General features: G+C 50.9%; 1 protein-coding gene across 1 annotated transcript in view; it reads right to left on the minus strand.

Annotated features, from left to right (window-relative positions):
• Lpcat1 (lysophosphatidylcholine acyltransferase 1) overlaps positions 1–24,236 on the minus strand; it is a 52,427-nt gene that overhangs the window by 21,070 nt on the left and 7,121 nt on the right. Inside the window, 2 exon segments of the mRNA XM_028873668.2 lie at positions 5,006–5,220; positions 10,707–10,849. Coding sequence (XP_028729501.1) covers positions 5,006–5,220; positions 10,707–10,849 — 358 coding nt within the window.

Raw genomic sequence — 24,236 nt, forward strand, 5'->3', positions numbered from 1 at the left:
CTGGCAGGGCTCAACTGACCGAAATGTTGGGGACCACCAAAGTAAGATCATGACAAGACAGGAAGGTGCTCAAAATACTCTGAAGAAATTTTAATAGGAACTACCCTCAGGTAAGTTCAGGTTCTGAAGAAAATAGAAACAGGGTCCAGGGGGACTACAGCTCATCTCCCCAGACCGTTTTAGCTGTAGGTTCTTTTTGTAAATCACTTTGAGACTTGAAAAGACTACTTCGTGATTCTTTCTAGGAGGTTTTCCAAAAAGCATAGAAAATAATTTAAAAAAAAAAAAAGGAAGGAAGAAAAAAAGAGAAAATCCCTTTGATGCAGTAATAATACACTGTGTCTTCATAATTCATATGAAGAGCCAAATACCCAGGGGACAATGATTATGTCTTTCCAGGTCTTGAATCATTTAGCTGTTTTGTCATTTTGGCAATTAATTGTTTCATCCTTTTCTGTCAGCTTCCTGATGCTGCTGAAACGACTTAGAGTAAAAAGGCAGAGGAATGATAGAATCTGCTCAGGATGCTGTGAGGGTGACATCACAACCCTGACCTTGTCTGCTTTTCTGTAAAATGCCATCATCTTTCCTAGAGGCGCTGGGGCTCCCCTGGTCTTGCTGTCTAGCGTGTTTCACGGGGCTGAGTACAGAAGCTTTCTGTGTCTATGACGTCTAGGATAAGAAAACTGACTCGGATCATGGAAGATGCTTTTCCGTCTTTCAGTGAATCTGAGGATGGACACAGGGAGGCAAGAAGGGCTCCAAGGATAGGACAAGGTAACAGTGATCATCCGGGCACCCAGGATGTTATCTTTGAGGGTTCCTGGGTACACCTCCTTCCATCAGACAAATGATTCTGGACCTTGATGGACAGGTGCTCCTAAAGGCAGGAAGGGAAAGTCCGAAGCCCCCTGCCAACAGTCCCATGTTGTACAAATGGTCGATATAACCACGCCAGAAGTTCCAGCAGGTCTGTGATGTCATTCCCTTAGCATTTTACTTCCAAACATCACTTGACCAGTTCACTGAATGAATGAGTACTGGCTGGTTGGTTTTTGTCAACCCACACTAAGGTTGCCCTGTCCGAGGCAGGTGGTGATGGTGCACACCTTTAATCCCAGCACTCAGGAAGCGAAGCAGGTAGATTCAAGTTCAAGGACACCCTAGTCTATAGAATGAGTTCCAGGACAACCAGGACTACACAGAGAAACCCTGTCTTGGGAAAAAAAAATTGTTCTGAAGGGAATCTGTGGGGCATGTGGACATTTTCTTGATTAATGATTGATGTGTGAGGGCCCAGCACACTGTTGGAGTGATATACAACCCCTGGGCTGTATAAGAAAGCAGGCTGAGCAAACCATGGGGAGCAAGCCAGTAAGCATCACTCCTCCATGGCTTCTGCCTCCAGATTCCTGCCCTGCTGACTCTCCTCATTGATGGACTGTTGCCTGGAGCGCAAGCTGAAATAAAGCCTTTCCTCCCCAGGTTCCTTTTGGTCATGGGTTTTTTTTATCACAGCAAGAAAAACCCTAACCCTAACTAAGATAGACACATAAAGTTGACTCACAGACTGATAATGTAGACAGAAAAAAGTATGAGGTTGGTCACACTCCTGGCACTGACAGACCTAAAGATGAAAATACTTCCGGTATTTTCAACATTCATCTCTTCAACAGAGTTAGGAGCTGTCCATCACAAGGCCCAAAGGAGGGGCTGGAAGTTGGGACAAGCCATTGCCTACCTAAGCCTGCTCTGAGACAGGAACCAGAACACGTCCTGCATGCCCAGGTCAGTACCTAATCTGGCACATTCCCTTCAAAGGTAGCTGGGTAAGGAACCAACTGGGCTGAGCTACATTTGGAACCTAATCAATATTCCTCTCCCTCTAGAGACAGGGTTTTGATGCTCTAGCTAGGGTTCAAGTGATCCTCCTGCCTCAGCTTCCTGAGTGTTAGGACTATAGACATACCTTGATAAGGAACATTTCTGATAAACTTGCCACTACCATTCACTCTGTGGACTATCTATAAATGACCAGGAAATGCACAAGCTACAGGAAAAACCTCTGTACACAGTGATAACACCTCTATAAAACCCAACAGCTTCCTGGTGCCTTGCCAGGGGCCACATGCAGTGGCATTCAGGGCTTGCGACACCTTTCAGGGTTATCAAGGTGGGCTGCACATCTGCCAATTACGACCTTACTTAGCTTCTAAAAAATTCTTGGAATGCAACCCAACTTTCCAGGCACGTGGAGTATCATCCTTTATTTGATATCAGGTTGATAAATCTATAGCTTATGACCCAAATAATTCAGCTTCCTTCCAGGAACCTGGTCAAGAAGGGAGTGACCATGCTTGCTCAGTGTTCTTTCATAACCAAGGTCCTTGCACTGGCCAGCTCATTTCTGTCTACAGGATCTGTTGTACCATTCACAGGTGCAGGGCTACACACAGTCCTGCTTTCTGCCTTCCTGCTTGGTACCTCTGCAAGGTCCTGGCTATCTCAGTCAGGGGACTGAGACAGGTATGACTCTCTCATCCAGCACTCTGTACCAATAGTAAACCACTAGCCGAGCCCCAACCTAGTCTCTTCACCTCCGTAAGAGCCAGCCAACTCTGTACCAGCATCCTGTGGATGAAGGGAATTCATGCAGGGTCCATAAACCTTGGAACACTTTGCTCAGGATACTGACCACCGTGTCGCCTGAACCCACGGTGAAGACTCATTCCTTGGAAGGGAATGACCGCACCTCTCAGGTCGGGGAAGCATGTGGGCTGTGGAGGCCATGTTTGCAGTGGGCTTAGTCTGAAAAGTCATAGGTGTGTGCTGAGGGGAGGGGCTGATCTGGGCTGGGGACCTTGCTGCCATCTGCCACCACACCTAGGTTCTAGCCTCCTTGACCACCTGCTTCCCCATGGCCAAGAGCCAGTTCCTTAATGTTTCCATATGCAATGCAATGGGGGGGATGCCTGCTCACCGGCAAAGGGAGAGGAGGATGAAGTGAGGACAGAAAGGCCTTGGGCAGACATACCCCAACGCTCTAGTGCCCTGAGGCAGTTGTGACAAACATTCCTCATAACCTGGCTACGTGTCAGCAGGCTGTTTCTATGCTTTAGCCTGGGAGAGACATCTGGGTCAGGGCCAGATCAGAAGGGTCAGTGCTGGACAGTCCAGGGTGATGGCCACGTCCTTGAGACCCCAAGATGTTGGGGGTCTTTCACAGAGCAGAAGTCTTATGTGTACAGAGAGACTGGGATGCCAGCTACACTGGCTAGTTTTATGACAACCTGACACAAGCCATTTGTGGAGAGGGAACCTCAACGAGAAAATGCCACCGCCAGACTGGCCTCTGGGCAAACCTATGGTGTATTTAATTAATGACTGGTGTGGGAGGGCCCAATACATTTTGAGTGGGGCCACCCTCAGGCAGGCGATTCTGTGATGTACAAAAAAAAGAAAAAAAAAAAATCAGGCTAAGCAAGGCATGAAGATCTAGCCAGTAAGCAGCACTCCTTCACGGTCTCTGTTTCAGTTCTCTGCCTTGACTTGAGTTCCTGTCCTGGCTTCCTTCAGCGATAGGTTGTGATGTTTAACTGTAAGCTGAAATAAAGCCTTTCCTCTCCAAGCTGCTTTTGGTCATAGTGTTTCATCACAGCCAAGACAACCTTAACTAAGACCCCAGGAGGCACCTGTTTTCAGATCACACTGCCAGGGCCCACAAGTCTGGGAGATACAAAACTATGCCCTGTAGTATAGGTGAGCCTGCTGAGTGGCCATATTCATGAGACCCAGAGAGCCACAGAGCTACTCTAGAACACTGGCTCACAGGCAGAGTGCCCAGACACCTGAGCAAGGCTTCAGAACATAGAGTCTTTCTGCCAATCTGTGTCTCTTCTTCTTTGGGGACATTCATTCGCCATCATGTGGGTTCAGAGCTGTGACTCTTCTACCACAGGTGTCAGGCTGAAATCAAGGACGCCACAGCCACCACAATCACCACAGTACCCAGTAACCACCCCTTCACCCCCACACCCCCTCTGGAGCCCCACATCATATACTGAGATGCCTGGGAACCATGAAGAAAGCCAGTCAGGGTGTGAAAAGCAACTGGATGTCAATGCTGTGTTCTCTCCATGTCTCAACCCTAGATAGACCCCGTGAACATGGCCTTTTTCAGACAAAAAGTCTATGTAGATGACATTGTGGATCTTAAAACGAGGCTATCACGGATTATCCACTGGCATCACTCTTAGCTAAGACATACACAGATTAGGGGCAGAGGAAAGCTGGCCATGTGGCCAGGCAGGCAGGACAGCCTCCTGTGGAGGCTCTGAAGAGATCCCCCTCACACACACTATGGCCTTGGACTGGTTCCTAGAATGAGACAGAAAGACCTTGTACTGCATCAAGGCACCCAGGATTTGTGACCCCATCAGTAGCTCCGAGACACTGTTGTTCCTGGTCTGTGGGAGTCACTGGTCCTCAGGAGCAGGCTGCCCAGAAGCTCAAGAGACCCTGAACTGCTCTGTGACACAGGAAATGCATGCTTACAAGACAGACCTCGGACACGCATCTCTGCACTTGACGGTACTGGAGGACATGCAGGTGCTGATAAAAAAAAATCCACAAAAGCTCATGCTATTGGGGACACAAGGAAGAAATCAGAGCACAGCCAGGGCGTGTGGTGTGACGGCAGATAGCCTGAAGGGGCCTGTCGGTGGGTGGGGAGGTGTCTTACCCACTCCCAGGGTCTCACTCGCTCATTGCGGGTGTGTGCGTGTGTATGTGTGTGTGTGTGTGCGTGTATGCGTGTGTGTGTGTGCGTGTGTGTATGCGTGTGTGTGTGTGTGTGTGTGCACACGCGCGAGCATGTGTGGGTGTGTATGTGTGCGTGCCTGTGTCTTCACCCATCCCTGAAGTCTTACCTGCTCTCAGGGGGTTCACCCACTCCCACAGTCTCACTCACTCCCAGGGGCTCATCCACTCTCAAGTGTTCACTCACTTCCCCAGATCGGGATGTCTCTGCTCTCCGCCTTCATCACAATGGAGGACATGGTCATGGTGACAGGGATGGCGTCGAAGTAGGAAGAATGTGGTGCCAGCGTGAGGATAGCAGCCTCGGCGGGCAGGGCCTGCCGCCCCTTCACAGCCACGCGGTGGAAGCCGCCCGCAAACCACATGGCGCGCATGATGGCCTTGAGCAGGAAGTCCACGACCCTGAGAGAGAGAGGCAACGTCAGGTTTACTGCCACGACGCAGGCATGGAGGGGGGCACGGGAAAAGAGACGCTGGGGCCTGGGCAACAGGACAGGGCGCTGAAGGCTGCTTCAGCATTTCCCTGAGAGGAGGACTGGAGTGCTTGACTCCGGGGCACCCATAGCCAATGTCTCCCACCTCCTCTGACAGACAACTGAAGGGCTTTTTCCACCACACAGCATCCTGCAAGTGAACACAGCATTGACAGCAGATCACACAAGGTCAAAGACACCCAGACTTTAGATATCAGCAGTTCATGTTAGCACTCAGCCACGCATGAGTAGACAAGCCATCAAAGCATGTCGAACACCCATCAGAAGCTGCATGCTAATCAGTTGAGAGCAAGGGCATTGCCCTGGTGAGCTTTCTAGACCTCCTTTCCATAGGTCGCCCTGCCTTGGAGGCCAACCACATGAATCAGTAAGGTTCTGGAAGGACCTAGATGGACATGAATGTAGACGAAAGAAAACTGGCCTACGCCATCCATCTTGGTTTCCTATGATGTCCTTTTTAAGCACATGAGAACTCAGGCACTCAACCCTGGTATCTTCCTTTCTATTCACCCTCAACAAACCTGTCACCACGCAGACACCTCTCAGGACACCCCTGCAGTGACATGTAGTATGGGAAGGCCTGAGTGGAGCCTGGTCCCCAGAGGAGGCTTGCTGCAGAATGCATCAGATCTCACTAGCTGTGGGCTAACCAGGTGACCAAAAACCACAGAAAAAAAAAAAAAAAAAAAAAAAAAAGAGGCCAAAGCCCTGTTCCTTGATTTCCCCAAAGCGCTAACTCCCCTGGAGGTTCTATGAGAGGAGCCCCAGCAGATCTAAGTAGTGGCCAATCACTGTTGGGTACAGAGCCCCTGGAGGAGTCACCTTGGAAAGACCTTTGCTTACTTGGAGGATCAGCAGTTGCTGTAGTTACCATGAGACACTGGGGAGCAGACTTAAGGTTCTATTTCTAGGGATGGTGTGACACATGGGTGTGTACTTCTCCACGTCAGCCGGACACTTCTAGATGGACTCACAATAAAAGTGTACAGCAATAAAATGCACAGCAACTGATAAGGAAGCGGCTGCCCAGGATGGGGAAGGGAAGCTGTGGGAAGGATCCCCTGGAACAGGAGCCGGTCCTGGGAAGGCAAAGGGACGAGGGGAGAAAGTCAGCACCATCAACCCGGACCTGCTGACAGCAGTGCCCTTCTGCCCTCACGGGGAAAGATGAGACAGCGGGGGTAGGGGGGTGAGCATGGGGAGGGGCTGGGGAAAGAGCTGAGCCCAATAGATGGCTTCCCCACAAGCTTACGCTCAGGGCTGGGTGCCCAGGCTGATGGTGTGAATGGAGGCAGACCTTGTGGGCCCAGTGAAGGTGAAGACCCTCACCCTGCTGGTACTCTCACAGAGGCAAGGAGGACAGTGAGCTCTGGGCAAGGTTGGAGGTCAAGTAAAGGCCCAGAAAGAAAGCTATAGGAACATGAAGAAGGGGGATGGAACATGAGCTAAAGCTGTTCAGTGCTGATGAAGAGAAGATTCTGAGGAGAAACAATTTGCCTCCACACACAGGTGCATGAGCCCCAAGACAGTAGACCCGCACCCTCCAGGGGAACATGCACGCTATGCTTCAGCCAGCCAGAAAGCCAGGGAGAACAAGCTGTTTGTCAGTGGTTAATCAAGTCTGAGTTCCTCTTGCAAATCCTCTTTCTGGGAAGAGAACCTGACACTCCAGAAAGTCTTCAAACAAAAACAAAAACAACAACAACAACAACAACAAAAAACCAGACAGGGGATGATCTGGATGCACCAGAAGGCAAGCACTACTCCACAGTGTGGTCTGGGCTTGGAGAACTGAGGTTGAATTGGAGGTTTTGACATTCTTTCTGCCACAGGAAAGAAAAAGAGATTTTGAAACTGCAAGAGAAAAACAAAACAAAACAAAAAACAAAGGCTACCGTCCACATGCAAAGCAAAGCACGTGTGTAATTTAAAAAACCGTAAATCATAGGATGTGGCTGTGCTTCTGCTGACAGAGGAAATCATATTTATACCCAGGATGTGGTGACTCTTCTCTGAGGGTGGAAGATACTCAGTCCTTCACTCTCACAGTTAACCTATCAACCCAGGAACTGAGTCCAGAGGTGCTCTCAGGAACAAGCCCTTCTCAAGCTGCCTTTTGGCTGAGGATCAGCAGCTGGAGGACCTGACTGCTCCCTGCCTGGCCAACCCTGGACCTGCTCTGGTGGATAAAAGAACCAGTGTAGGGGTCAGTACTACCAAGAGGCAGCAGTATGATTTTTATGACACTGTACTTTGAAAGTCACTTACAATAAGCGTCTCTTGTAAAACTGTGTCATTCACCGAAAGCCTGAGCTTTTTAAGAATGTCTGAATGCAACCAACTTCACCCAGAAAAAAAAAGTCGTCTTTAACATCAATCTGTTCACAACAGCTTTGCTGTGCAGACGTAACGTGGTCTGAGTCTCAATGAATCTGCTGCTGCAACTCAGAACTTCGACGACTCTGCAACCAGCTATTTTAAACCCCACTTTTTCCTAATTCTGTGCCACTCAGTCAGGAGAACCCATGAGGACCCAGGGCCACAATCCAGAGTTCGAACAGATACTGAATGAAGATGTCTAGGGCTTCATGAGGCATAACACGGTACATGCAGGTCCAGTTTACACGTGTATACTGTACATATGACACTCTCAACATATATGCACACGTTCATCTACATAGACTCCAACCTATACATAGAATCATACAATCTCATCTGTGTATACATATATGTGCACATGCACACTCCTATACATATACTCACCAACATGCACATACATGCACACTCCAACACAGGTATGCACCCTACACATATGCACATTTCATGCACATATTCACGCCCTACACATGTGCACACTTGCATGCTCTTACCTACACATACATGTATAGTACAATAGGCACATTCATATATGTTCATACTCCAACACACATACCTACACACACATACTCCAACACCTACACGCATATCCTCATCTTCACATACACATGTACTCCAACAGGTGCACACACACATACCACACACATACTTTCACCTGTGTACACGCATACACACACACACACCCCCCAACAAATGCACACCAAACATAATGCAGTACCTATACATATATCCATAGTCTAATCTAATGCATACTCCAACAGGCACACACGCATATTCTCACATGTGTACGTTCAAGTATGTACATCCTTCATACACACACACTCACATACATACATGCACATGCACTATTATACACATATATACCCAGGCATAAACACATTCTTCTGTCTCACACAGAATGACATGTACCCTGAGCTGACAAAGATGTACAAAGCTCGAGGGAACCTGTGGCCGTAAGAAATCTCAGCCTCTCACTCACTGCATGTGAACAGACCCTGTAACTGGGACCCACAGGGACAGAGCCACTGGACAGTGTGCTGGGGCCCTTTGTAGCTTGCTGAAGCCCATTGAGTGCCCGCAGGAGAGTCCCCATGAAGCACGGAGGCCAGGAACACAGCCCAAGACACCCACTTTGAAGATGGTCCTGCTGCTCAGATTCTGAGCTGGGGTAGGGAAGAAAGAAAGGGGTGACCAGGCCCGTGTGATGCCAGGCAGGCAGCATGTAGAGTCCCTTGTCACCAAGAGCTGACACCTGTCACCCAGTACCTTTAAATCCACCCGAGTCTGCTTCCCAGCAGAAAGATCAAAGTCAGGACCTGGTTTGGCCTAGATTTGATGTGTTTGGTTTTATCTCATACTAGATTCATACGTTATGGTTTTTTTTTTACCCTTTTAACGGATGTCACAGTAAAGCATGCTGTTCAAAGAGGATTAGGAAATCTCAGACAAACGAAGAGCTGAGAGTAAGCAACGACTTCACAAATGACCAGCCTCACTCAACACCCACACGGGGTGGTGCTCACCATCATCTGATGACCAGCCTCACTCAATGTCCACACCGGGTGCTCACCATCATCTGATGACCAGCCTCACTCAATGTCCACACCGGGTGCTCACCATCATCTGATAGTGATCTGACACTCAGAGGATTGAAGTCTAGAAAATGAGATCCCCTCTTGCCTCTCTCCTGAACAAACAGCCTATGCATCGGGCCCTCACAAGAAAAGAAAGGCTGGGAGGTTTGGGTGAACACTCAGCTCACAAAGCAGTGACTTTTAGGCTTTGGGGCCATACAGCCCCCACAACTCAGCTCCCTGTGAACGTAGCCCCGGGGGCGGCCATGTTCCAGGAAAAGGTTGTTTGCACAGCAGCCGATCTGGTGGTCTGTAAGCCTTTGCCAGCATCTCCAACAATGATTTGTTTGCCTTTCTGAGCTGGTGAAGGGGCCTCTAGATACAACAGCAGAGCATTCTTAGAGCGCTGGCTAAGGCACCTGTGACAGGTGGAAAGACAGACAGACAGACACACACACACACACACACACACACACACACACACACACACACCACTTAGTGTAAGCATCTTGACAATGAGATGTGGTTTAATGGTGAGCGCCCAGTTTGACTCTGTTCCCAACACTTCTATCTTCAGACAGCCGAGGTTCGTTCATATCTAACCCTTAAAGGAAAGGGCCAGTTTGTATCTAAGAGAGACCCAGCCTGTAGTGACAGTGTCCAACACTCAGGAGGCCTGGACTGGCCCAGGGTTCCCACTAGGGCAGGACTGTCTGGCTCCAGCCTACTGTTAGCCAGAGCTTCGGCTGTGTCAAGTTTGGTAAGAAAGTGGGATTTGGTTTCAAATCACTAGACTTAAGAAAGGGTGCAGGCTTGTCTATTTCCAGTGACCCCAGGTGGGCAGGATGTGTCAACTGTGACCTGACCTGTCACTCAAAAGGTGTTCGTCGTTCCCCCCCCCAGCCCAGCACCCACACTGTGAAGGGTGAGCAGGAACCCTGTCACTATGGTGCTGGGCCAACTCAGCCCAAGAGCTGGTCACTAAGAGTACATTTCCCAATTCCCACCAGCAGACCCAGAGCTGGGTGAGGATGGCCTGGGAGCTCTGGTTTTAATCTTCAGGCCATCAAGAGACAGAACAGGTTCTGGAACACAGGAGGCCATGGTGGTGGGGTAATCTCTGTGCTCTGGGACATGGGTACGGCAGCCTCATGACCCGTAGAGCCCTGAGGATGGAGTCTAAAGATCAGAGAGAGACAGGCAGGGACATGCGAGATTCAAAGGAAGCAGCAGGAAGGTAGCACTGGTCCTTGGGGAACAGGACCCAATAAAGCAGGCTTAGAAAGGAGAGAGGAGAGACAGGTCCACATGGACTGAGCAGCAATACTGTGACAATGAACATCTCTCTCTCTCTCTCTCTCTCTCTCTCTCTCTGACACACACACACACACACACACACACACACACACACACACACACACCGTCAGCCAGAAGAGCTACTTACCTCCTCCATAAGGCCAGGGGCTGCTCTGGCTCCTTGTCAGGTGGTCCCAGGGAGGCCACAAGTGCAAAGGGCCAGGCCAGCAGCATCATGAAAGCAGCGAACAGGAGCCGGATGGGGAACAGCGTCAACGTCATGAAAGCCACCTGGGAAGACAGGTGTTGTTTGAGAACATGTTGGAGTCTGCCTGCACCCTGGGGTCCTGCAGAGCCAGGTCACAGCTAGCCAACGCGCTGCCATCACTGTGGCACCCATCCTCCCGCTCCTGACTAAAGACACTCGGGATGTCTTGGGAGCGGCATGGCAGAGCTTGATTGGCGCGTTCAGCTCTATTCTGACCTGACACCCCAAAGCTGGAGCCAAGCTTCCATGCCTTGCTCAACACATCATCATACCTTCCTACCTCTCCCTAAAATCATTAAGCTGGGGAAGATACGTCAGTCTGTAAAGTGCTTTCTGTAAAGAGCTGAGGGCCTGAGTTCAACCCCAGAACACAAGTAAAAAAAAAAAAAAAAAAAAAAAAAGCTAGGTGTGGCAGTACAAAAGTGAAATCCTAACACTGGGGATTGCTGGGACGCTGGGGCTCACTGGCCAGCCAGCCTTGCCTACTTGGTGAGTTCCAGACCAGTTAAGAAACCCTGTCTCAAAACAAGGCAGATGGTGTCTAAGGAACCACATCTGAGGCTGACCTCTGGGTTCGACACGCACATGTGCACACACACAAATTGTTGACATGCAGAGATAGTAGATGTAGTCCCAAACATTGGCGAGGCTGTGAGGGAGCTGAGTGGAGCCGCAAGACCAACCTTGGACCAGAGAACAGAGGAATCAGGGCAGCTCTCCAGCTAAGGCGAGGTTGGGCGGAAGGCCAGAGCCCACGGGAGGCACGGCTCACTAACCAGTGCTCACCTCAGGGCAGCAGGAGGCTACAGGACCAGGTGGCTGCCTGTGGCTCCGAGTTTGGAAGACACGTGGGGGCAGAAGCCAAATGCTGTGTTCATGGAAGGCATTTTCACAGCCTTAGAAATCAGGGTGGACTTGACACTGAGAATGAATTCACACACCTTTTAAAGGCCCAACAGTCAGTTTAGGCCTGAGGGCAGGACCTCCAACACTTAGTTCATTCACTGGGACAATGATTACATATGACACCTCATAGTGATGACCGTCCCTGTCCCACAGCAGCCTGTGTGGGCTGTCAGCAGATGTCTTTGGAGGTAACATCATCAACCACTTCCCTGCTTCTATTGGGACATAACACTTATTCTTGTGCAACACGCTAAAGTGCTGTGGCCAGGGTTCCTCCGATGTCAGATTCTTGCTTGCAACGCTAGGGAGTAACGTGCTGAGGCTTGTGTTAGGGGTGCCGGGAGGCTACCTGTCCGTCAGGGCTAGTGTTAGGGGTGCCGGGAGGCTACCTGTCTGTCAGGGCTTGTGTTAGGGGTGCTGGGAGGCTACCTACCTGTCAGTCAGGGCTTGTGTTAGGGGTGCTGGGAGGCTACCTGTCTGTCTGTCAGGGCTTGTGTTAGGGGTGCTGGGAGGCTACCTACCTGTCCGTCAGGGCTAGTGTTAGGGGTGCTGGGCTTGCTGGTAACTGACCTGGATCAACTCTTCACTGACTTCAGGGGAGACACCTATAACCCCCACTGACCTGTGCTGTTTTAACTGCCGCTTCTCACTGCCACTTCTCTGGCTAGCTGGCTGCAGCTTCCAAGTCTCTAGGATCCCAACTTTGCAAACTCCGTTTTTCTCCCTAGGTTAATTTTCCTCCCTAGGTTTACTCTCCACAAGGAGTTTTCCTAGAAGCCGTTAGCAGGCTTCCTAACAATGCCAAACTTGAGAGTTGAGAAGGGAGCCTCTGCAGCCTGGTTCAGCATGCAGGGTGGGTGTGAGCTAGGGAGGAAGCCCTCTGCATCGGTGTGCTGCATGGGAGAGGGGAGCAGACAGCCCTCTGCAGCACTGCAGTGCAGTCTGGGGATGCATGAAGTTGGGGAGGCAGCTTGCTGTTGTACAGCGTATTGGGGAGGGTCCAGAGGCCTCAAGGATCAGGGCCAGCTTCCTCTGTACTCTGCCTCCAGCTTCACTCAGTGCTGGCTTTCCAGCTTTTGTCTGTATCCCAGGGAGCAGGGAGCCTCCCCGAGGTGAGCAGGGCAGGACTGAAGGAGCATGCCACAGTCCTTCTAGAACCTACTGCTGTCGATTCTGCCCACATCTCCTGACATCTCCATAGGCTATCGTCTTCACACAGACTCAGCCTAGCCACCGGCCCCTACTTCAGGATGCCCACCCTGGTGCAAACTCGTCTGAACAGACTAGGGACCACAGACACAGGAGAGGCCCATGTTTCTGAGCCACTACAGAGGAAGCAGGTAGCCAGGAGGCTATGACACCAGAGTAGCTGAATCTGGTGGTGGTGGCGGTGGTGTGGGGAGAAGCAGAGCTCCGGCAGCCCCAAGAATCATTCTTAGAAAACCAGGCCAGACTGAAGAGCAACCGAGCGTCTGACGACTTTCCAGACACCCTGTGTGGGTGGCCGCTGCCCGGGCAGGGCCTGACTCTCTACCAAAGCCTCGAGGCACCTTTTCTTGCTGTAGCTTATGAAATCAAGAGCTCTGTCCACATCAGGAGTACAGGGTGCTAGGCTAGGGAGCCGCTGGGAGGGAGAGAGGAGTCCACTCTCCACACCCAGGACGCCCAGTGTCACGCTGATGCCAACTTATAACGTGTACGGGCAGGTCTCCAGAGTCCATTTTATCAAAACTACACGCAGTATGGCTGTCCACCCGAGGAACTGAGGTAGCATGTGGCAGATTGGATGTCCTGTCCAGGAACCGGACAGGGCAGAGCTGGCTGAGTATGAATGAGGGGAGAGACCTGGAGTAAAGGATTCAGCTACGCTCCCAGATGACAACAGGGTTGGACTCAAGGCTAAAACTCCGTGAAAATTCCGTAGACACAGAGGTGTAGGTCCCTGATGCTGGACCCAGAGCCCCACTTCCTAAGTCCAGCTGTGGAGAGTGGAGACCCGACTTCACGCCAAGGAGCCACATCACTCTCAAAGGTGCCAGGCCAAACAGACTATGTGGTTATCTTGTCCGTGAGCCAGAAGTGAGTAACTGTACCACAGTTCAGTAAGGAATTACAGTGGCCTGGGGCTGTGTTAACTTCAGTTACCCTCTGAAGGTTGATATAGTCTAGATGAAATTGGTATACACACAGAGTCCGTCACAGCATCACAGGAGACAGTCTGAACTACATTTTGAGGGCCTCAACAGCAGCCACTCCATATCAGTCCCATCAACCCCAGTCTCTTTGTGTAAGGCTGGGACTGGATAAGGACAGGAAGTGCGGACTGAACCCCAGTATCTACTGCAGCAAAACATGGGAGCAGTGAGAAGTGGCAGAACTCAGGAGCCCACAGGTCAGGACACAGCTTAGAAGCATCAATGAAGACCAAGGCCTGGGGCATGATGTACTCAAGGACATCTGTCTATAGCACACAGACACACACAGAACACACATTCACATACCCACTGGAAAAGAGGGATACAAACATACATGCACATATACCCCGGTATATACATGGACACATTCATATACACACTGAACACATACATATAAATATACATGTACAAACATATTCCAATTCATCTATACACTGAACACATACACATTAGGTATATATGTATATACATATACCAATGCACACAATGTGGACACATCCACATACACTGAATAAATATACACATAGATATTCATGTACACAATGATACACATATATACCAATATAGACAATGTGGACAAACATTCAAACACTGAACACATATACACACAATGTGGACATATTCACACATACTGAACAAATATATATACACACAGATATTCATGTACACAATGATATACATATATACCAATATAGACAATATGGACAAACATTCAAATACTGAACACATATACACAGCACACATGTACGTACACACAATGTGGACACATTCATAGACACACTGAACACACACATTGACACATACACATATATTTACATACAATGACCACACACTCACACACACACACTGAACACACACTCATGCATGGTCGCACATGCACACACTGATACACACACATATATCAATATACATAACATGGACATACATTCTCTCACACACTGAACACATGGATACACAGACACACTTCACTCTCTCAATGACCCCTGGTAGACACCTCCAAACCAGCTCTTACATATGAAGCTGGTCACAGTTGGGACACTGAGACCTCGGGCACCCTTCCTGTGAGGACTGTTCTCCGTCTGGGAAGTCTCCTGTAGACAGGGGCCTGGACAAAGGAAGATAAGCAGGCTCTGGGGCCCATGTAGGAGGCAGTGTGGCCACCCAGAGACTCTCTGGGATCAGTGCTCTGGGGAGATAAAAGCTCAGGAACGCCCTGCCTCACCCAAGAGCAAGGACGCTGTGGGGAAGGTGTGCTCTGTAAGCCTACAGGGACTCGGGGTGGAGATGGGTGCCCCTGCCCTGGTCACGGAACTGTTCCCTGGGGTTTGAGCCTTCTACAGCTGCTGGCAAGATGGAGGAGAAAGTGAACCCAGAAGGACACATCTCTCCTCAAGAGGAGCCGGCCCTGCAGCACCTGAATATGAGACAGCGTCAGGCCGGCCATGATGCTTTGTCCTGGTGGCCAGGGCAGCCAACTAGGGATCCTTTTCTTTTCTGTTTTTTTTTTTTTTTTTTTTTTTTTTTTTTTTTTTTTTTGGCTTTCTGAGACAGGGTTTCTCTGTGTAACAGTCCTGGCTGTCCTGAACTCACTGTGTAGAGCAGGCTGGCCTCGAACTCACAGAGATCCACCTGTCTCTGCCTCCTGAATGCTGGGGTTAAAGGCGTGCGCCACCACCGCTGTCCGGCGAGGATTCTCGTTCTGTATGTAAATGGGGCCGTCCTGATGCACCGGCCTGTAACGCTGAGTGTGTCTAAGAGTAAAGTGCTACAGCATGGAGTGCCACCGCACGCAGCCACCCTGAGTCAGCCTGACGGGGACAGTTGACACAGACAACTCTCCTCAATAACACGCCAACACCAGTGTGTTCACCGTAGGGGAAACTAACACGACTCCTGAGGACACCTGCAAACACACGACATCCTCCACATGGATGACGGTGGCATGGGTGCCGTGCACACACCCTCAGCTGCTCTCCTCTCAAAGAGTGTCTAACAGTCAGCAGGAAGAAGCAGAAAGCTACCTGGTGGTGTACGGTGCACCCTGAGCCAATCCATCTGTGCAGGGCACCAAGTTAAGAATGGCAAAGTGAGTGTGGGATGCTGGGATGTCAGATCTGAGGGGCTCTGTGGCCACTGGATTGCTGGAGGTTCTGGGAGTGATACAGATCGGGGCACCATGAATCAATAGGTTCGAGTGAAGTGGCCAAGTGGTGAACACACCCAGAAAGTGTCCTGCCTGGACCCCGCGATCAGAACCTTGCCGGGACCCGGAGATCAGGACCCTGCCTGGACTCTGCAATCAGGACCTTGCCTGGACCCCATGATCAGGACCCTGCCTGGACCCTGCAATTAGGACCCTGCCTGGACCCTGAGATCAGGACCCTGCCTGGGCTCTGCAATCAGGACCTTGCCTGGACCCTGAGATCAGGACCCTGCCTGGACCCGAAATCAGGACCCTGTCTGGACCCTGAAATCAGGACCATGCCTGGACCCCACGATCAGGTGCCCAACAAGCCCTGGTCACAATCTGCGGGCCATCAGGTGGCTCTCATTTGCCTTCCTGCTGAGGACCTCTGGAGCCCTGACTTCCTCTAGATGGTTTACAAAGCGGGGCTCCAAGAAGGTGTCTGAGGAATGGCTGGCTGTGGGTGTGGCTTAGGCTCCCTAAGGGATAGGGACAGCTGTGACCTCTTCCAGACTTGTGTTAGGGTCAATGCTTCTACCTCGTTTTAGAAGCACTTCACAGAGACGCCCAGGGACATCCAGCCTCACCTGTGGTCAGTCTGCCCAAAAGCTACGGCAGATGGACTCAGATGTGTTCAAGATCGTGACACCTTACACTGACTGCTCACCCTGCCCACATCCTCCCCAGGGAGTTGACAGGTCGAGCCCTGTCAGATGTCAGAAGAGGAGAGAGAAAATGGGGCAAAGCAGAGGGCAATGGGGTGCATGGAGTGGAATGGAGGGGCAGTTAGCAAGGCTCAGCCTGGAGAGTGACAGAGTAAGCCTAGGCTCCAAGGAGGATGCTAGACAAGAGTGAGACCAGGAGGATTGGGCCCTGAGGACCAACAGGGCACAGACCAGCGGCCAGATAATCTTTAAAAGCCAACAGAATGTCTCAGTGGTAAAGATGCCCAAGCTTTACAACCTGAATTTGATCCCTAGGGCCTACACTGTGAAAGGAGAGAACTGACTCCTTCAAGTTGCCCTCCCCGCACATGCTATATCACACACACACACACACACACAAGTACTAAAAATCTGGCCCTCGTTCTGGCTCCTTAGAAAATCAACCAAGGGTCACAGTCAGACACTCTCATGAGCAGTCCTTCCTGAGAGGCTGCTAGAGACTCACAGTTTTGTCTAGGACTCAGATATTGGCCAATCCAGGTTGATGGCCAAGGTCCCATTCTATCCCTGCCCTAGACTGGTACCACAATGACCCAGAGCCACTGGCAGAGGGTATCCCTGCACGCTGGTGATGGTCATTCTCTCTGCTTCACTGTCCAGTCTTTGGGCAAAGCCCTTTCCACACTTTCAGTCTCCACAGTCCCGCAGCTTCGGCCATCCCCAGACTTGAGGGTCTCTCTCTGCCTACCAGGGTCTATTAAGGGGTCACCATCCCACCTGACAGGGCAATTTCTGTGACCCGTGAAGAAAAGGTTCTAGGACAAGTGAGCACCCAGTACTTTATGCTACACAGTGCCATGCAGAAGGTGATGCAGGCCTTGTATGCTCAGTGGGAACGCGGGTAAGCTCTACCCTGGGGAGCTTTACTCCTCCATTGATCATGGAGAGTCTGCCAACTTCACTGTTGCTGGTGGCAGCAGAGCTGGATGCCACCCAGGCGCACCACTGGGGGACAGGTGAGTCTAGGTTCTCCATGGGACAGCTAAGGTTGGAGCTTCAAGAGACACACTGCACCAAGGACAGATCCGAGGCAACGAGCATAGGGACGTGAAACCGAGATGGGTCTCTCTCCAGCTGCCTGGATAACTTCAGCACTTGGGTCACAGCTCAAGGGTCACAGAGATGGCCAACTGGAGGAGTCCCTGACAGGTGCAGCTATCTGGAGGACCCCGAGACCGGACAGGATGCTACAGCACAGTCAGCAACTTAGCTAAGACCGGAGCAATGAACCAACATCCACGTATGCTCAGCCCAAGCCAGAGCACACAGAGCTGTAAAATAAACCAGCAGGGCTCTAACCATCACACTCAGAGCAGCCACCAGAGCACCTGGTGCCAGAGACCTGCTACCAGCTCCTGAGGGGATGGACCAGAAGCCAGAGGCCACATGTCACTTCCTCATCCAGAAACTCAGGGTATGAGCTAGGGATTGGATGGGATGGTAGGCAAAATGAAGGGCTGCTGGGGCCACAAGGAACAGCCTGAGCACAATACACAAAGAACTGCCCTAAACCCTCACCCACCCCAGAGGGAATGAGAAATTCTGGTGGGCCACCCTGAGTAGGAAACAGAGACGAGGCAGCTGGCTATGTACCCTCAAGCCACAGAGTCAGCCTGCCTGCTCACAGAGGACAAAGAAAAATCTTACCAGGGAGGCAGGGGTGTACTTCAAACCTAAGGGGGAAAAATGAGGGGAAGCTGGCCAGAGTAGAACAAGGCAGCAACTGATCAGAGCCCAAGGCCAAGGTTCCGTGAGCGACGGGAGAAACCACTTGGGATGTAACAGGCATCAGGGCCTGGAGCCCCTGCGCTTCTCAGGATGCACACATCTCTGACACATGCTGGCTCTAACTCAGGGACGAGACCACCACAATGCCACCAACCTGAACTTCCTGACACCCGTAGTCGACTGAGTAACTAACAGTCACCAGCATGGTAGCCGAGGCTGCCCCTCCCAGCTTCTCCTCTCTAGGGGGCAGCTGTCCTGCCCCACAGGTCCGACCTGAGGGACAAACAGCCACAGCAGTCTTTCTCTTTTAGCAGTTCCTTTTGATTTCTCCTGTAAAACAAATTCAGAATGCAGCCCAAGATGGGCCTCTCTGGCTCTTGGTTTTGGGACGGCTATGATGGCCAAGGAGGGATCCCTGGTCTGTATGACCCCAGGATGAGAAGTAATGGGTGAAAGATTCAGTACCAAGAAGCAGGAGTCTAGGCCAGAGCCCTGATGTAAGCAAAGCTGTCCCTGAAAGGACTAACTCAAGTCTAGAAAGGAAGGCAGATATGGTTCCTGTGTATTCCAAAAAGCTATCCTGGTCGGCTGGTGGCAACAAGGCTCTGAAGATAAGGCAATGGACTTCCCAAATGGGTAGGAGATGAGAGGTTAAAAACTACAGGGATGCCTCCAGGGCATTGAGACACCTGGGAAAATTAGCCCTTGGGTCAACCGTGGGTCAATACCCCAAACCAGGAACTAATGACCAATGTCTGGAGCAATGTGAGCATGAAGCCTATCATAACAGCCACTGCCCCAAACCAGACAAGGAAGACACATGCAGTTTAACTTACACTTTCCTTTTAGAGTACACGCAGGCTTTAAAAAGCACTACAAATCCCACACACATCCCTCAGCTGGAACCCCAAGGCACTTTTGCTGAAGCCCACAGCCCAGGACTTAGCACCACACAGCCACCCAGAGCCCCAGTGGACTCCAACTAGATCCAGACCATACAGGAGCAAATAAGCAGACCAGCCAACCGGCATCCCCTCTGCCTTATGTCGCCTCAATACTTTAATTAGGTCCAGGGTGACTCTGCTCTGGCCGAACACGGCTCTGAGGCAGGGAGCTTTCAACAGTCACGTTCGGAACCAAAGCTCGTGACCACACAGAAAGTAGAAGAACACATCGCACGCTGCTGAAGACAGGCAGTTTTATCTTCTCACTAACAGCTCTATCAAACAGGCTCATCTGACCCTAGCCACTGTCCAAGACCAATCCCACAGCACCCGCCCACTGCTCAGAATCCTCTACAGCCAGAGGCCCAAGATGAGTCTGGATACAGGGCACAGGGCCATCCGAAGAACAGCGTCAATAGTGTTATATTGTCTGCTGGATGTTTGTACTTCTCCTGTGATCGCCCATTTATTTAAGTCTTTTGCCCATATTTACATTGCATCCATCCGTCCATTTCTCACTAACATGTTAATGTCCCTGTCGTGACGGCCTTAGATCCCAGTTGTATATTGGGCTGGAGTATTCAGATGTTCATGCACAGCTAGCGTCCACGTCTCCACCAGAACTCTCCTCAGAGGCTGCACTATGGCTATTTATAAGCCCTTCTTAGTTCTCCCACTCACATCTAAAATTAAATATAGCTTTTCTAAGATGGAGCTATTTTTTTCTTTTCAACCTTCAGTTCCAACTCCCCAGGTCTACGCCAGGTCCACCCAAGGGCTGTCCAGTGAAGTCTCAGCCTATCAGACCAATCCAGACCATTGTTGGTGCAGATTGATGTGACCCTTTCTTTGGGGAAACACTAAAAAATTAAAGAATCACCTTAAGAACCACATGGGCAGTTAGGAGTGATCTTCCCAGAGGGCTGTTCCTGCCACACACCATTGCTATACAGCCTTCACGGCCACTCTGGTCTTACAGAATCATCAGTCTCGGCACACAGTGTGGAACTGAGGAACGCTTGGGCACATGGTTTTCATCAACTGTTGTGGGTCTGGTGGGAAGATCCCAGAAACTTTTGTCAGCTGGATCCCCCTAGTTCAGGCCTGTGCCTCACTGACAGAGAGGCACTGTTGGCGAGAGCATCCTTGGGGTTGTGCCGGAACACCCTGGCATTTGCCCTAGATCCCGGTGACACTGGTGTGTGACTATGGAAGGCTGCAGGCTAGGACAGACCACAGAAGGGCACACTGCACGTGGATACGAGAGGGATCATCTCCTTGTCTCGGGTACAATCCTGTTTCCCATGGCTAACCACACCTCTTTGTAAACTACAACACAGGCTGGAAACACATCTCTTGCTGGAGATCCCTATGAGCATGTGAAAGGTTGAGTCAAGACAACCTCAGGCCCCGAGATGGCTCTGGAACCCCCAAACTTAACAAACAAGGACCTGGGAAGTCACCCTGGTTCCCTGCTCGAGTCTCCACATGCCATTTCATAGGCAGCAGTAGCACCTGGCCATTCACTGATCACAGCTGTGCTCCTAGGGACAGGTGCTAGGACTTAGTGGCCACTGAGCAACGGCTCATCCACCTAGTTCAGCAGGTCCCACAGCACATGTCTCCTTATATGTGTGATAGGTGGGGTGTCAGGGAACTGTCACCCTGTGCAAGCCCCACACACAGCAGCCTAGGCTGTGCAGCTGTCTATCTTAGCAGGGAGGGTCCAGGCCTGACCTAACATCTGTGCAGTCAGAGGAAAGGCTACATGATCACCCAGTGCAGCCTTTGGCAGAAAAGCAGCAGGGCACTGACACCGGGGGTGTGGTGGGGGGTGTAACTGCAGCCTGGGAACCCCCAGGAAATGCTCTATCAGAGACACTGCAGTGTCAGAGAATACATGAGTTCCAGATAAGTTCAGAAGTAACACCCTAAGCAACACCCAGGCTGTAGCCCTATAGCTGTTGTAGGATATTTTTGTTTGTGTTCTGACAAATAAAGCTTGCTTGGAGATCAGAGGGTGGAGCTAGCCACTAGTTAACCATAGAGGTCAGGCAGTGGTGGCACACACCTTTAATCCCAGCACTTGGGAGAAAGCAGGAAGATTAGGAGTTCGAGGCCACCCTGGACTATATGAGATTGAATCAGTCTAGAAGAGAAACAGAGTCAGGTGGTAGTGTGGTGGTGGCGGCGGCGGCGGCGGCTCACGCCTTTAATCCCAGTACTAGGGAGGTGGAGACAGGATCTCGGAGACCCTTTCAGTCTTTTAGAGGATTTGTAGAGACAGGGTCACTCTACTCAGTCTGAGATTTTGTAGAGGTGAAAAGTTTCTGGTGGCTGGATGCTCTGCTTCTCTGATCTCCAGGCAAGCTTTATTTGTCAGAACACAAACAAAACATACAACATATAGCCCTGTGCTCAAGGTCAAGGACATGCCCAGTCCTTAGAAAGGCTGAGCTGCCGTGAGCCCCGTGGCTTGTAGATACAGACACCTAAATACCCCTCCCTCTCACCAGATTGTATGGTCTTCTCCCAGCTGGGAGCTTGTGGACTAGTCACTTAACCGGCCACATGCTGTCTGGACAGTAGGCTTCCTAAAAGACTAGCTCAAAACACATTGCTGGCAGATCCCTGTACCAACACATGGGTGAAGTGATTAAATGGAGAGGCATATGATGGAAGGTGGACTTGTCACTCAACAGACACATCTCAACACCTGTGATGTTGAAGTCTACTTGATATGACCAAGAACTGCACACACTGTGTGAAGGAGGGTGTGGCAGGAGGCTAAGGTCGTACAGGGGGCATGTGCTCTGAAAGGCCTCTGCAGTGACTTCAGTACCCCAGAAGGACCGAGGAAAATGGGCAGAAGACAGTGTCCTCCACAAGGGGCAGTAAGTGCAAAGTTCTCTGGTGGGAAGGCCCGGGCTGAGCAGCAGACATGGGTACCCAGAACAATGCTCATTCTCTGACTCAGGACCATCCTGGCAGGCATGGTAGGAGCCTTTCATCTGGCCTCAGTCTGGCTTCAGGGGTCTCTCCAGGATGCTTTCCTCACTCTTCCCACTACACACTGTCAACACAAGTTTTCTCTGTGCGCGCGCGCGCACGCGCGTGTGTGTATGTGTGTGTGTGTGTGTGTGTGTGTGTGTACACGGTGTGGCACTGTCCCTCTGGTCCCCTTAGTTCTGCTCTCACAGTCTTATAGCCTGAGAGGTAAAACACTGCAACATGACAGCCGGCAGCCGGGGTCCTGTGGGGCGGTCTGCCACCCAAGGGCTCTTCCAAAACAGAAAGTCTTGGAGACAAACATCTGGGGGCTGTACGCACTACCTTCTAAGAATGGGACTCAAAAATAGAAACTGGTCCTAAATCCCTCTCCAGAGCTGCAGGGACTCAGTGGCAGCTGACCTACTTGAGGGAGCACCGGGGGGCAGGACTCCCCATAATTACAGTTCTCCAAAAGGGATCTTTCCAGGCACTCATCTCAGCACCACGTGTACAAACAGCCGAAGGCTACCAGGAACAGGTGGAACTGAGATGGGAACCCTGCCAGCAGCTTCCCAGGGCCTGTGACTCCAGAGGAGGCTCCAGCTTCCAACAGGTGAACAGTCCAGTCTCAGGAGGCCAGAGAGAACCTGAGTTAAAGGACCTGCTTCTCCTGGCTCCCACACACCCTGCCCCTGCCCCTGCCCGCTGAGGGTGGCAGTTCCAAGAAGAGGTACTTCAAGTATCAGTTGGCAGAGAAGTGCCTGCATGTTAACACGCTGTTCCTTCATCAGGTCTTTCCTGGAAGTGTTCAGGACATAGCCCTGCTGAGGAATACCAGCCAGAGCGGGCTCAGGACGAACCATGTTCTCCCCAACCCAAGTACTATTTCACACTCTAACTCTAACGTTGAGATGTAGGGGAACTCCGCAGGAATGTGTCCGCTAGGCCAGTGGTCACGGTGGCTGGAACCCATGAATATCCGACAATACAGGGAGGGGACCCCTGGGACAGCATCAACAGTGGAGGTCCACCACGCAGTGGGACAGACAGGTCTCAGACGTGTGTAGGGACTCACTTTGGTCCCATCTTCCCTGGGGAACCAGGACTCAGCTGAGTCCAGGACAAAGACCCACCCCAATTTGTGGCTATCTCCAAGACTCACTGCTTGGGCTGAGCAAGGAAATCACAAGATTCAAGCCCCAGAGCATTCCAGCTGCTTTCACTGTTCAGCAGGAAGGCTATTTGGAAATAACATGTATGGTGATATTTTATTTGTCCTGAAATGTGATTTTATTTATATGTTAATAAATAAAGTTGCCTGGGGGTCAGAGCTCATAGCAAGCCATAGCAGAAGCCAGGCGGTGGTGGCACATACCTTTAATCCCAATCACATGACAGGCAGATCTCTGTGTGTTCAAGGATACAGCCAGCATGGAGACACACGCCTTTAATCTTTAATACCAACCACAGAAGACCTGGAGGTCTGTATAGACAGGCAGTGATGAGGAGGTCATGTGGTTGGGTTTACAACCAATGAGAAGGCAGAACAGAGAGTCAATAAAAAGACAGACACACAGGAAGTAGGTCTCTTGATGAGGGGAAGGACAACAGCGGCAGGAAGGGTAAGAAGGTGATTTTAAGTCTCAGCTCTTAGCTACTGCTCACTTCTTTTAACTCTGCATTTGGCCCTGTGTTTCTTATTTAATAAGATGGTTACATCTACAGACATGCTCTGT

Source organism: Peromyscus leucopus, chromosome 19 (genome assembly GCF_004664715.2).
Source record: "Peromyscus leucopus breed LL Stock chromosome 19, UCI_PerLeu_2.1, whole genome shotgun sequence".
Classification (NCBI taxonomy): Eukaryota; Metazoa; Chordata; class Mammalia; order Rodentia; family Cricetidae; genus Peromyscus; species Peromyscus leucopus.